The sequence below is a fragment of the Alligator sinensis genome, unplaced genomic scaffold (genome assembly GCF_000455745.1).
Source record: "Alligator sinensis unplaced genomic scaffold, ASM45574v1 scaffold1277_1, whole genome shotgun sequence".
Classification (NCBI taxonomy): Eukaryota; Metazoa; Chordata; order Crocodylia; family Alligatoridae; genus Alligator; species Alligator sinensis.
Genome location: NW_005842341.1, coordinates 646,563 through 661,308, shown reverse-complemented (window position 1 = coordinate 661,308; position 14,746 = coordinate 646,563). Strand labels below are relative to the sequence as shown.

The window sequence follows — 14,746 nt, the reverse complement described above, 5'->3', positions numbered from 1 at the left end:
TAACAATCTGATGATGATGATAGTAATAGTATTATTAATAATGATGATAATGATGATGATACTACTACGTGAAAGCCGCGCCGAAGAGTGGTCAGGCTAGACCACTAGCCTACAGCCGTGTAAAACTACATGCAACGCTGAACACTATAAAGGACTGAACGGGACTCCCGAGCTCCCAAGGCGAAGCATCCCCAGCCAGCAATCCTGGCCAAGCGATCAGCTTTCTCGCCCGAGCCCCGCCCCTCCCGGGAAAAGCGCAGCCAATCAGAACCCTGCGACGCTTCTCCGCGTTGCTTTCCAGCCCCGGGCGCCGCCCCTCTTTGTTGCGGCAGCCAATGGGGGCGCTCGGAACGCCGGCGGCCGCCGGGTAACATGGTTACATGTCAGAGAAGAACACTTGAGGATGGAACATGGACTGAGGTGCGGGCGGCGGCAGCAGCAGCCCCAGCCCCAGCCCCAGCCGCAGCCTCCCCGGGAGTGAAGCACGCTGCAATGAGTCCGGCTCCGACCAGGTGAGGGGCAGGACGGGCCGGCTGGGTGGGCGAATGCGTGGGGCCGCGCGGGGCCGAGGAGGGTGGGTGGATCTCTGCTGAAGAATGGCCTGCAGCCGGGGAAGCAGCAGGCACTCACCCACGTCCAGCGCAGCCCTCAGCTGCTGCTGCCGATCGCCTGGGGAGAGAGCCTTCCCTGGCCGAGCTCAATCCAGCACCCTTGGTGCTGCAGTCGGAGGCGCTCCCTGCGGCTGGTGGCTGACAGAACCACCAAGCTCTGGGCAAAGGGGAAGTGGTGAGTGCGGTGTGCAGGGGTCTCTGAGCGGGGGTAATACCGCATTTACATCTTGGACTCCCCATCATTTTGACAAGTTGCACCAGGTGATGCAGGGAGGGGGCTTTGCAGGGTGCTATTGTCCCTTTATGTGACAGCCACAGGGGTAGCATAGAGCAGAGTCCTACCAGGCTTCTCTCTTTGGGGTAATGCAAAGAGGCATGTCTTCCAGTTGCTATTGTCCTTTTGTCTGTCATTCTTAGTGGGACCTAGCAATGTTATTCTCTTGTGTGTCAGCCCCAGGAGATGGAAAGAGGAGAGAGAGAGAGAGAGAGAGAGAGAGAGTGTGTGTGTGTGTGTGTGTGTGTGTGTGTGTGTGTGTGTAGGGGGGTGTGGTAAGCTGAACGCCATGCATAAGCTCCTGATAACATGCTCCTTCCTTCCCAATTCTATCCCGGTTTTAGATTCAGCCCACAAGACAACAGTCTCAGCACTGATCACACTGGCTTCTATGAGCTCATATCATCTCCATTTGCCTAATTCCTCTAGCAGCAAGTGAGATGGATAAGGCTTCCTTGTTGGGGCACTGAACTGTGTACATAGCCCCACCTGGACTGCTTTTGCAATTCAAGCCCACCATGACGGGCTCTACTTCCAATGCTCACCACTGTCCACATCCCAAGGGAGCTAAAGGGGGTCGGTCAAGAAGCACTCATGCCCGGCCGGTCAGCACGACCAACAATGGGGGCTCAGAGGAAGAAGACAAAGATGGAGGGGTGCTTTTCCTTGTTAATAAAAGTGGCTTCCCTATTGACAGACAGACCTGGGAGAGGATGTGGGTGCATGTGGAAAAGGTGCATCCTGAAGGCAAAGAGATAGTAGAGACAATAAGGAATGCTGTGTACCTGGCTAAAGTAAGTGACTCTGGTTCTTGGCAGACTCAAGAACACTTAGCCAAGCTGTTTTCTCTTTCTCCTGCAGTGTAGATGCATGCAAGTGTGTGCATTATTACTCAGGTGTTAGCAACAGCTACAGTTAAGACTGCCTTTACACTTTCACTCTAAGCACCTGTTTTGAGGTATTAATAACTTCCCAAGCATGTTGCCTGCAGTTTTCTAGATTTTTTTCGTCTATTTCAGTACATATTAATGTTTGCAAGTGTTTGTTCATCCCTCCAAAGAAAATACAACTAAAGGTTTGCCTTTATTGTTATGATGTTGTTTTCTACAGCAGGATTAAGTAACAGTTCATTGTTATCTTGCTGCAAAATCCCAGTGAAGAGTAGGCACTTGTATTATTACATCCAGAAACTACAGTCATAGAGCAGGACCCTTTTGTGCTAAGTGCTGCACACACACAGGACAGAAATGTTGTCCCTGCCCTAAAGAATTTACAATTCAAGTGTAAAACAAGAGTCAACAAATGAATACAGGCAGATGGGATAGGGTACCGGGTAATGCTAAGAATTTAAAACAGTATAGCTAATTGTTAGTTGTTAATACCCAGTAAAAATAGAGGTGTGTTATGATTTGATTTCTTTTAATTGGCCAAACTGAAAAATAATAACAAAAAATGTTTTTGATAGAGGCACAACAAAAACAAAATAAGTATTTTGAGAAAATGGAAGAAGTCCAAAAAGTAAAAAAAAAAAATAAAAAAAATCATTATGAAATCTTTTATTCAACCCGAATGAAATGTTTCTCTGAATTTCGGAGGTTTTAACACAATTTTTTAAAACTGAATTTTTAAAAATGCAAAATCAAAATGTATGTTGTGTTTCAAAGAAGCTGAAACCAAACATTTCTCTCTTTTTCCAGCTGAAACAGACAAATTGAACCATATGCATCAGTAGCTTGGGTTCACATGAATCTGCATGTTTTTGTGAATAAGATATATTTGACTGAAAAATGTCACCTACCTGTAGTAAGAACACGCCTTCTTTTATCACTAAAGATGAAAATTGGCAGGTTATCATACAGTATGCCTTTGGACGTCCCCAAAAATGCTGGTTTTGACTTGGTGGAATTTGGAAACCATGAGAACTTCCCTTCCCACGTGGACAGTACACTCCAGACACCACTTACGCTGTGTTCACCTAGGCTGCAGTGACTGCACTGCACAATGCTGGTTCAGCTGCCCTCTGACATACCCAACTCATCAGGTGCAGCATGAACAAGGCAGAGTTCTTATGAAGTCTTTCCTCATCCAGAGCTATCTGAAACTAGCCTTGATATTACAGCCTAGATCTGGGCTTTCTAAGCTTTTGAGTGTTTCCTAGTCCTTTATTTATCTTCTGCCCCTGTTTCCCTACCATGTGTGTGTCTTGTCTGTTTTGATTGTAAGTTCTTTCAGAGGACAGACTAATGATGGACTCTGCACCATTCTGGTTTGGTTTTAAATCTACTATAAGAGACATGGTTATTAATAGTAAAATTTGGACCTCCTTCACATTTGCCTACTAAAGAGTGTGAAATCATAGCCTTGCTGAGGTTGTTGGGAAAATTCTTGTTGATTTTAATGGGGTCAAGAGTTTACCTGTAGTGATGTGTACATAACTTTGAGGAAGTTTAGAACCAGGGCTGGACCTCACAGCTTGGGCCCATCTGTTTTTTGTTTTTTTTTTCTATGCCCATACTGATCTCTGAATTCAAGGTGAATATAGCAGAGAAGGTCTGCTTTGCATGTAGATTTTATACTAATTTTGGAGGTTTAATAATAAAGATGCATCTGGGTATTGGCAGGCATATGCTGTGTAAACCAAGGTGCACAGTCTTGCCTTTCCTGCTGTCAGAATTTCTTGAGACTGGCAGGTTACTTACCTTTCTTCACCTGAAACAGTTAGACAAATCAACCTACATTTGTGAATAGATTTGGTCATGGTGGGCACCTATACACGAGCACGGATGCTGCTCCGACAGGCTGGAATTCCAGTGTGTTGGTACAAACTCAATTAATTGAGTCTGCTGGAGTGTGACAATTGCCATACTCCTGCAGCCTTCTGCATCTAATGTATCAGCATCCCCGTGCTTAAGAATGGTGTTGCGGGTGCTTGAACTAAAGCTTGTTGAATGAGCAGGAGACGCAGCAGTACTTTAGTTAGAGTGGATCTTGGAGCTGCTTTAATTAAAGTGCTGCTCCCCCCATCGCTGGAACATATGTAAAAGTGCCCCCTGATTCTACATTTTTCAGTGAGTAAAATATTCACCTGAAAAATGTCACTCCTTGAAATTGTTTGGTTTTGTCATGCTTTGCTTGACTTCTGACTGCAGCTGCTGCATTAGCAGTTGGTGTCAGAGGTCAGAATAAGATGATCTCTCTATTTTAGGAGATTGCGGGTTTGGTTCTCTTCTCATATACAGTAATACAAATCAGGAATGACTGCTGAAGCTGGTTGTATTATACTAGCATAAAACCTGCTGAGAGAGGAGGCACTTTTGGGGTGAGCAGTGGAAATGGTATGATTGATGTGACATGCATATGTACTTCAGATTGGTTGGGATGCCTCTGTTCTTTACCTGGGTTAGTAAGTAGAAGCTGTAGACACAGTTGAGTCAGCTGCCTAGGGAACATGCCCATTTTGTCAGTGATTCATGCTGAGTGAGGCTGAGCACCTGTGCGGTGCTTCACCCTATGCAGCCTTAAAACACTCTTAACTTTGAACTTCACTTCTTTCTGTAGGGCAGAAACATGCAGAGTAGAAGGAGAGGGAGGCAGATGCATGGAAGGGGAGGAGGAGATTAAGTATTGTATACTTTTCCCTGTCCCTCAAGTTATGAACACTGCGCAGCTGTGCCAGTGCAGGCAGAAATGCGTCCCATGATTCTTTCCCTTATCCTTTAATACAAGTTATTTCATTTAGCAAGCCCTCAGGTTTTGCCTCCACATCAGCTCTCTGGAGGGCAGAAAATGTAGGTGGTGTGTGTCAAACCTGTAGCAGCACATCCTAAGGGACCCACAGGGTTGGCACTTGCCTTCACTTGGAGTTTTCAGACTCTTTGGAGTAGGGAAGCTACAGAGCCTGCTCCCTTTGAGGCTGTAAACCCCTGCCTCAGGTGGGAACATGGAGTGAAACCATGCAAAGTGAACTCCAGTCTCTTCCTTGCTCCTGGAAGGCCTTTAATTCAAGGGCATGTTGAGTTGGGCCTATTTAATAAGGGTGTGCAAAGCGAGCCCTATTTCATTTGCATTCAGATTTGGCCTGAATCAGGGACAGTGATTCGATTCGTTGATTCGGATCACTGTCCCTGATTCAGTTCAGCTGAATCCGAATCTCAAGGGTCAATGCTGATTCAGAGAATCAGCAACTTGGACCTAGACACAACTTTAAATGTTTTTTCTACATACGTTGAGGTACCAGCGTGGCTCGTGAATGCTGCGATGCTGGGGCGGATGGAGCATCCCACAGGAGCGCGGGGACCCCCCTGCATGCTTGACAGCAAACCCAGAAGTGGACCAGAAGTACTTCCGGTTCACTTCTGGGTCTGCAGGAGAGTGTGCAGGGGGGCCCCCCGTGCCACCCCCGGCTCAGTGATCGGCCATGGGGGGACCCTGGGTGCCCCTCCAGACCCAGGAGGCACCAGTTGCCGAGCTGAGGGGGTATGGGGGGCCCCCCTGCGCACCCCCCATCAGACCTGGAAGTGCTGTGGGGTCTGCTGCCGGACACTGCTGCCAAGTGCTCTGGGGAGCCCCCCACACTCCTGTGGGGTGCTCCATCCGCCACAGCATTCATGAGCCGCCTGCTACCTAGAGGTATGTAGAAAAAACATTTAAAGCTGTGTCTATGTCCAAATCACCGAATCTTCCCAAATCTCTCCAAATCGATTCGGGGGGTTCCAATTCAATTCAGAGAGATTAAAGGGTACTCTGATTTGATTTGGAGATTTGGCCACTGAATCAGGCCAAAGCTCTGTCGAATTGAGTCAGGAACTGAAACTTCACACAGCCCTACTATTTAATCAGTCCAGAAGCTGGAAAAGTAAATGACACTTACAGCGTATCCCAACAAAAGCTTTGCTAAGGGTTGGTACTGTTCAGCTAACAATGAGCTCCACTAATGTAAGGTCTTAGGAAGTTTGTTTAGGCTTATGGGTACTATACTGTCTCTAAAGTGTTGGGCATAGACCTCTCTCTGAAATGTGATATCACGTGTTGGCCATTATTCTAGGCTGGTATGATGGTTCATGTGACCTAATGCAAATAGCTAGGAGGAGATGCTGACAGGCAGGTGCCCGTTTGCATCCTGAGGGATAAGGCACTTGTCCTGGTTTCATGAGCCCTGTTGAAACTGTTTAACCCTTGTCTAAATCAGAAGCTAAGGCATTTCAAACTAGCTGGGAGGGAGTTGGGACATATTGATGGTCATTGGACAGAACAGTTTTTTAGCATAGTTCTTGCTCATTTCTTCAATCCTCCTCTTAGATCAGTTCTTGTCCTGGAATACATTTTACTCCTAATGAAGGCTATGCTGTATCAGGCTATGCTACTTCAGCTTAATCACAACATAGCAATTTCTACCACTTTATTTCATTACTCTCTGGTTCATGCAGTTTTTTGCATCATGTTTCTCAACTGCTTCTTGCTCAACTGTGCTTGAGCTGGAGCTGGAATATTGTGCAGTGCATGGCAGGCTATTAATCTAGCAGCCCTTGTCCTGGTAACCCTGTCTTTTCTGTTTATGACAGTTTGTATCTTTTTGGGTTTTGACTCTGCTGTGGTCCTTTTAATAGTTCAAACACCTTAGTTTTGATCTCCTATGTGTAGGTGATAGTAATAAAGTTCCCATTCTCCCACCAGCATTATCTACTGTATTTCTAAAGTGTCTGTTCCTATTGATAAGAACTGAATCCGTGTAAGTAAAATGTAAGACCAGCCCAGTTACATTTTTTTTCTTTTCTGGGTTTAGTGGCCTAGATTAGATGAGTAGGCTTTTTTATTCCAGCCCGTTTCCTCTTGGTTTAAAAAGTTTTGAGTTCCAGTGATGACTTCATTGTTAATCATGATCTGTGGTTCAATTAGAAAGCAAAACACAAACTGGATTTGATTATTGCACTTGCCCCCCAAAAGAAACCTGCAGGGCAGAAACATTTGTTCCACACACCAAATGACATATACCTGGCATGTCTGTGATGAATGATGAAACAACTGGTGAGAGGTGAACTCATAGCAGACAGCCCCCAAATAAGTCCCCACCTGCCTTATGTTCCCATCTCATTACCACCTGCCTATGGCCAGATGGGACTGATGGCATGTGATCTGGGAAGCTAAGCAAGTCTTGGGCCTGGTTTGTAACGGGATGGGAGTCAGCCTGGGAATCCTGGAGGCTGCCTTCCCTTTTTTCCCCTAGCACCCCCTGGGATAACAAGGAATAACAGCCACAAGTGGTTGGAGAGTAGGTTTAGATTAGACATCCGTAGGAACTACTTCGCAGTCAGGGCGGCTAGGATCTGGAACCTACTTCCAAGGGAAGTAGTGCTGGCTCCTACCCTGGGGGTCTTTAAGAAGCGGCTTGATGCCTACCTGGCTGGGGTCATTTGAGCCCAGTTTTCTTCCTGCCCAGGCAGGGGGTTGGACTTGAAGATCTACAAGGTCCCATCTGACCCTACTTCTATGATTCTATGAATTCACCACACTAAAGGCCACTAAAGGCTCTGTATATGCCGGAGCCTTGTGATAATGCAGGAATAATGTGGCTAGACAGTTAGGTTTCACCTGTTCTTTCCCTGAAAACCCAGTCTGCTAATTCATGATCAGTAGGCAAAGAATTAGCCCTCCCCTTCCCCCCCAAATTCTTAAATTCTCACTCTCCCCCATTCAAAGAGATGTCGCCATGTGCCAAGCTGACCAGCCCCTTTCAGAAAAGATAGGGCCAGCCTCACCTGTTACTAACTAATGGCTTCTCAGCAAAAGCTGTTAGAATAGCAGGTTGGTGACAGCCTGAGGAGCACCTGGTCCCTTACAAAGCACTTTTGGGCTCGTGAACTGCAGGAATAATTATAATCTAGTACAGGGCTGTCCAACTGGTAGCCTGCCAGCTGCATGCAGCCCACAAGGCTGTCACTGCTCCTACCACTCTGGCTGCAAAAGCATCCTAAATCTTCAGGTTCTCCCTCCTCCTCTGGCTTCCACTTCTTGCCTTTGCCCTTGGGGGTGGGGAGCAACACAGTGCAAGGAGCTGAGAGTGAGTCCAGGCTGTGCATAGGAGAAGGAGGGGGGCAGGGGAGACAGGAGTCATGCCTGTGCAGTCCCACACCAGGTGTCCCCCAGTGCAGTGGTGGTGGAGGGGGAAGTCTGTGTGGGTGCATGAAGCAGCTAGGGGGATGTCTGCATTGCACAGGAGCCCGTAGCTCACTTGATATGGCCTGTGTTGCATGTGGCACTTGGAGTGTGTGGTTCTTAGAAATTGGACAACCTTGATCTAGCATTTAGGTGGCTTCTAGGCCTATGGGTTAGAGAGTCCTTGGTGTCCTGGGCCTCAGGGCTTAGTACAGACAGTCAAAAAGCTTGAGGCTAAATTTTGATTCAGTCTTCACAGGTTAGCTGCATAGATTTAACTGATAAGCAAGTGAGCAGACATTCACTTTTGATTCTGGAAATGCAGTCACATGGCTGCAGTGGCCCAGACCAGAAGCTGGGCGGGCACTACAGCATACCTCACTGCTCAGCTAGAGCAGGCAGCATGGGCCATGGGTAGCCTGCCCACCCTGCAAGGAGGGGAGAGGGCGTTATGGGGGAGGTGCAAAGCATTCTAGGATGCTGGGGGACTATGCATGAACTTGAAGGGGATCTGGGACAGAAGTTCAGTAAACTGATTTAACCTAAATTGGTTAAGTCTGATACCATGTCCATCCAGGTGTATCTTAAACCAGTTTCAGCCATATTGAAAGCAGTTTATGTGCACTGAACTTCTGTTGTGTTACACATTTGAACCAGTTTCTGATCACTTCTACCAATTTGTGTATAACTTGTTCGTAGGCCAGAGGAGAGGCAGAGGCACATGTTTGTTTTGTTGATTTTTGTAAGTTTTGGTTCCTCTTCAAGTTGTGCTGTGAGGCAATGGCATGAAGCAGACTTAGTTTGGCACTGGTCCTTCCTGGCCTGGTGAGACCAGCTCCCTGCACTCCAATTCTTTTCTTATGCTTGAATTGAAATGAAGCTGAGCAATGCTTGTTTTTCATCTATTTGGTATATTCTGTCTTGATGTTTAATTCCCAGTGATGGGCAGTGAGTTTTCATCCTTTTTCAGGAATCTGCATTTGATTGCACTAATCATTTTAGCATTAGTCCCTGTACTCTTCTATGTAGGACAGTAAGTAGCTTCTTAGTGTATCTGTTTGGTTACCAGTAAAGGAGCAAATGTAAATTATGAGGCTGCTTTTCTCAAGTCTGCCTTGCTGGTTTGGATCCTGAAAACAAAGCCATGGTGCCCTTACTCCCTTATTAGGTTGCCAGCCTGGGAGTGCCAGCACCTGAAGGTTTAATCCAGTTCTTATTCTCATCTTCAGTTTATTATTAGTGCTTAGTAAACAACACTGGTTCCTTTATACCAGAACAGAATTTCTGTGGTTCTGGCTAACCTGAGACCTACATGTGCATTGCAGGCATTAATAAATGAAGCCTGCCAACAGCTCAGTGAGCCCCTGTCTGCCAGCCTTGCTTGTGATGAGTAATAGCAGTCCTTAGAGAAAGGAGCAGTCATGCCTTGAGATTCAGAAATATTGCACTGTGGGGCCTGAGGTGAGGAGCAGAAGGTCTGTATCAGAGCTGGGAACCAAGTCTGAATGACGTGAAACTCAGTTCTAAAATTTAGCCCCAAGATAATCTTCCTGTTTTACATGGTCTCTGATGCAAACTTTGGATCTGATTCTGTGCTGGATTTCGTCCGTTTTCTTTATCAGAGTTGTTCTTAAGTAACACTGGTGTGAGATCAAAATCTGTCCCTTGTTTTAAATCTCTGTGAATATCACTTTATAATTCATGAGCTGCAAGGTTTGCATTTCCTTCCATCCTCTGGACCTTGAAGAGTTTTGTTTGCAGACTCTTGCAGATTTCTTAATGAAGGTTGGCTGGGACATGTATTGTGACTGGAGGGCTCTGTTCTGACAGGACAGTGATTGACACAAACCCGTACTTCTTTTTTAGCTGACAGGTTAAAACTTTGCTGCATTACCACTCCATGCATTGCTTGCACTGATTGAGCATCTGCAATTATGGGAAGACTGATCTTAGCACCTTTGTCTGGAGTGGTTGCTAGCTTTTATATATAAACCGAATGGGAAAATTAAAGGAACAGAACATCCAGAAGCTAAATCCTTTTCTAGCTGTAAATGTGCTAAATGGGCTAATTTATAGTATTGTTACCCAGGTAGCAGTAATTAAAGTGTTGAAAAAAAGAGAACTGTAATTTAATTTCTGGAGGTTGTTTTTAAAAAAAATCAGACAGTACTTAAATATAAATATCAGAAGTCCACTTGGATTCCAAGGCCCCAGTTCCTCCCTAGGACAGGTCCAGTGACTACAGTGGAGTTACTCCCTAAAAAAAAGCTTGTCTGTGTGTCTTCTCAATTATGATGTCTCCCAGAAAGCACACATAAAATGGGCTGGCCTACAAGAGTACTGCATCATTATTGTTAGAAGAAAGGTTTCTATAGACCACTTCCACTCAGGATATGATTCCCTGAGGAGGAGGATTTGCAAATGGCACCAGGGAGCCATATGTTTTCTACGTGGCATTCAAATAAGCAGAGCCAGTGATGAGTCAGAAACTAGGAATCCTGTTGCTTCTCTTCCTATTGTGAGTGTGTTGTGGGAAAGGAGAAGCCTGCAATATCCTGAGGAGATATTAGACCAAGGGTCAGCAATGATTTGGGGCAGAATGCCCAAAGCCGCCCAACCTTGACTTGTAAGACGTTGGAGGTTTCCAGACTCAAAGGGAGCAGGCTCTGTAGCTTCCCTACTCCAGAGAGTCTGAAAACTCCAAGTGAAGGCAAGTGCCAACTCTGTGGGTCCTTTAAGTTGTGTTGCTGCAAGTTCCCCCCACACCACCTACATTTTCTGCCCTCCAGAGAGCTGATGTGGCGATAAAACCTGAGGGCTTGCTGAAGGAAATAACTCGTGTTAAAGGATGAGGGGTGGATGGTGGGGGAGCTGCAAGGGGCCCCATCTTTATTGTGGCAATGCAGCCCCAGCCTGTACCCTGCTGTCCCCCCAGAGCCATGCATGCATCTGCTGCCAGCAACAAGCTGGGCCAGGGTAGGGTAGACCTCGGTGCAGCAGCTTGCAGCTGCCTGCCCCAGCCAGCCCGGGTTCTGGGCGGACCAGTACTGCCTGCCATGGAGCCCAGCGTCCTCGCAGCAGACATTGGAGAAGTTGCAGCAGCTGCACGGAGGTCTGTAGAGCTCCGGCCCAGCTCCTTACCAATGGCAGGTGTATGCATGCTTCCAGGTGGACAGTGGGGAAGCTGCAAGGGGCCTGATCCTTTGTGTGGCAGCACAGCCCTGGCCCCTTCCCCACCATCTGCCCCAAAGCGCATGTGCCAAGTAAAATGCCTTTGTGTGCCATGCTCTGGCGCACATGCTGGGGGATACTGACCCCTGCATTAGGGGTTTGACACCTCTGTCAAGATGCACTGTCAGATAAGGCAGGGCTAACCCTGGGGGTTTGCACCTTGGCTCTGTCTACTCAAACACTTCACAGTCTTTCATGTATTAATTCTTGCAGCATCCTTGCAGGACAGAGAAGGGCTGTTGCCCCCATTTTACCAACAGAGAAGTGAGATGCAGAGTGGCTAATGACTGGATCCACAAAAGCGTTAGGTGCCTAATTCTCATTGAATTCAACAGAGACAGATGTGACATTTGAAATGTTTGAAAGTGCCACAGGCTTGGAAACATTAACAAAAGTACTGTTGTGAGCCACCAGACATGCTGTGCCCTCCAACTGGAGTGTTTCACAGTTGCTCCAGATGCCTGTAGTGGTGTGCTCACCAGCCAGGGAGGGGGCTACAGGGGGCATGACTCCATTTCCCCTTCCCCTCTTCCCTCTCCCCTCACAGGGAGCAGAGACTGAAGCGGACTGTCATTGCTGCTCCTAGCACTGGCTCTGCTTGCCTTTATTCTGCTCCTGGCACTGGGGGGAGGAGGAGGGAGGGGGACGCTGCAGTGGCTTGCAGGGGAGATGGAGGACACACAGGGGTTTACCTGGCTCTGGCAATAATGACAGCAGTAGAGCGAAGGTAGAGTGGTGGGATAGCACCCACTGACTGGTCTGGTATCCCTCCCTCTTTCCATGTGCATGGTGGACAGTGGAGCACTGGGATACTGGGGGACCTAGGGGTCCCCGGTCATGCTCTGTGCACAGTACACAGCATGTCAAAATAGTACCTCTTGTAAACAGGTACTCCAGTTTTGAAACACTTCAGCTGCTTTTGGAGCGCTTCAAAAGGCATGCAGTTTTGTACGGCTTGCCATTTGAAGCACTTTAAAGGCATTTGAAATGCTTTAGGGTGTGGGCAGACATTACCTTTAAATAGAAATTAGGGGCACTTATGCACATACAGCGAAGCTGCTCCGAGAGGCTTTAAATCCAGCGAATGAGCTTTAGTTCAAAGCGTCCCGCCGCCTATTTTTCAGTGCAGGGATACTGATACATGTGATGCTCGGGTGCTTTTATTTAGCGTTGCTCACTAATTCAAGCACCCCCACCTCCCTGAGCATGTCCATAAACACCCAAGGTTTCTAAACACCTCTGAGGATCTGGTGGCTGGTCCAGTGTCATACAGGAACTCTGTGATGGAGTGAATGCTTGAAACTGTGTCCCAGAAGTGCTATACGTTAGTGCCCTATACATAGCGCCAGTCTGCCTTCTGATTTCAGAAGTCAGTAAGCAGAATTCCCATAGATATTTTTTTCTTTACTGGAGCCCCTCTGCCCACAACATATTCTATCCTTTTCTTAATGGAGAAGGAGGCAAAAGTGGATTGACACAGGAGGCTGTGGAGCTGCCTCTTTCAGTCTTCCCTTAGTGGAAAATCTGCCCTGTTGATGGGGAATTCTGCCAGGGAAGTCTCTGGAGGAATAAACACTTCTTGCAAGTTGTGCCCTACTCACTGAGTTTTCTTGGGGTTACATTAGTTTTCAGATTCTCTGGGAAATACTTATCCCAGTGCTCCCTTCTTTGAGGATCCTTATTTCTCCTGTTTGCTCTGGCCAGTTGTTCTTCCTTGGCAGTTTTGTTGACTGAGAAGAAAGTCCAAGGGTGGCCTGTCTGTCTACTTTGGTTAGACAGTAAGGTGCAAATCTACCCTGCCTTCTGCTTGACTTCAGACTAGCACTTGTAGCCTCAGAAAGATGAGTCTTGGTGAGGTTATGGTCTCACCTGATCATGGCTCTGAAGTTACATGTGGAGAAATATTGCATGAGAGGTCAGAAAGCATGCTATCACCAGAGTGCTGAAACCCTTATATGTGCATCTGGCTTCCATTGGCATAGCGATTATTAAGGCCCTGACACAGGTACCTTCCTCTCCTGTTGTGGCATCCTTGGAAAGTCTTTGCCTATGGATAGGGACCTCTTTGAATCATGGTGAGACTAAATTTTTGTGGGTTGGTCGCAGCATACAAAGCAAATTTCACAGATATTTCCTGGATGTGCTCCATCAGCCCTGCCCCTCAGCACTGATTAGCAGAGAGGCCCTGGCAGATGAGAAGGGATGGAGGGTGGCCACCACCTTGTCTGCTGCCCTCTGTACTTCCCTTCCAGCTGGCACCTTCCCTTCCCCCCATGTCAAGCTGTGAGGCTGGGCCATGACAGTGAAGGACCACTGGCTCCCTGCATTTTTTTTTTTTAAGTTTATTTTTTAAGATTTCATGGACAATCTGGGATTTCATGATTTCCACAAAATCATGAATTGAGTAGATCCCCACCTATGGAAGCACACAGGGCACTGGGTTTTAAAGTAGTGTCACATGGCTTAAACGCTCAGCATTTGGAGGCTTGGAGTGTGGAAAGCCCCGTATACCAAAATCGTCCCCAGAACTTTCTGCTTATTTGTCCCCTTTCTTGGTGCCCTGCAGGACTGGGTAATATCCTTTATGAAGTACCAAACTCCCTGTGCTCTTGGTGAAATCAGTGAGACTGAAGATGCTCAGTGCTCTGCAAGATTGAGCCTTTACTTGTTGTGCTGAGGTGTGGAAGGACTTGTAAGCCGTGTGAGTAGAGTGGCCACCAGGGCACCCCCAGAATACAGGACGCCCCTTTTTGGTGGTGGGGAACCACCGTCCCTCTCAGCCAATTAGCAGTGAGGTACAGGGCTGGTGCCTCTGGCCAATCGGCAGCAAGGGGTGGGGCCACAAGGCCACTTGGCCAATCAGCAGAAAAGGGTGGGGGCACCACAAAAAAGCCTCCCTTCCTCGCTGCCTGGCTCCAAACCCTGTTTCTTCTGGCTGTGCACCACCCTACCTCTAGCACAGCCAATTGAATCATGAGGACAAATGACTGACATGCATTTCCACCAGTGAACTGAAAAACAGGACTTTTTGCTGTCCGTTCCTCATTTAGAATGGACAGATGACAAAGAGTTAAAAACACGATGGCCCAGTATAAAACAGGACCAACAGCCACCTGACGTGGATCAGGGATAGAACAGGCTCTGCTCTGGGTTCTCTGGCATTTGTGCATTAAAAGGAGAACCACCCATAATATTTCAGCACAGTTGATTGTTTAAAAACAGGACTTTTTGCTGTCCGTTCCTCATTTAGAATGGACAGATGACAAAGAGTTAAAAACACGATGGCCCAGTATAAAACAGGACCAACAGCCACCTGACGTGGATCAGGGATAGAACAGGCTCTGCTCTGGGTTCTCTGGCATTTGTGCATTAAAAGGAGAACCACCCATAATATTTCAGCACAGTTGATTGTTTAGTTATTGTCACGGCGGGGTCCTATAGGAGGGCCGTGATCTCCTTAAGGCCCTCTCTCCGTGCC

At 47.2% G+C, this 14,746-nt stretch overlaps 1 protein-coding gene across 1 annotated transcript in view; it reads left to right on the top strand.

The window, feature by feature from the left end:
- Positions 1 to 338: 338 nt before the first annotated feature.
- Positions 339 to 14,746, top strand: part of VASH2 (vasohibin 2) — a 76,976-nt gene continuing 62,568 nt past the window's right edge. Inside the window, exons 1-2 of the mRNA XM_006028781.3 lie at positions 339 to 512; positions 1,230 to 1,679. Coding sequence (XP_006028843.1) covers positions 1,404 to 1,679 — 276 coding nt within the window. The 5' untranslated portion in view covers positions 339 to 512; positions 1,230 to 1,403. The remainder of the gene's footprint in view (positions 513 to 1,229; positions 1,680 to 14,746) is intronic.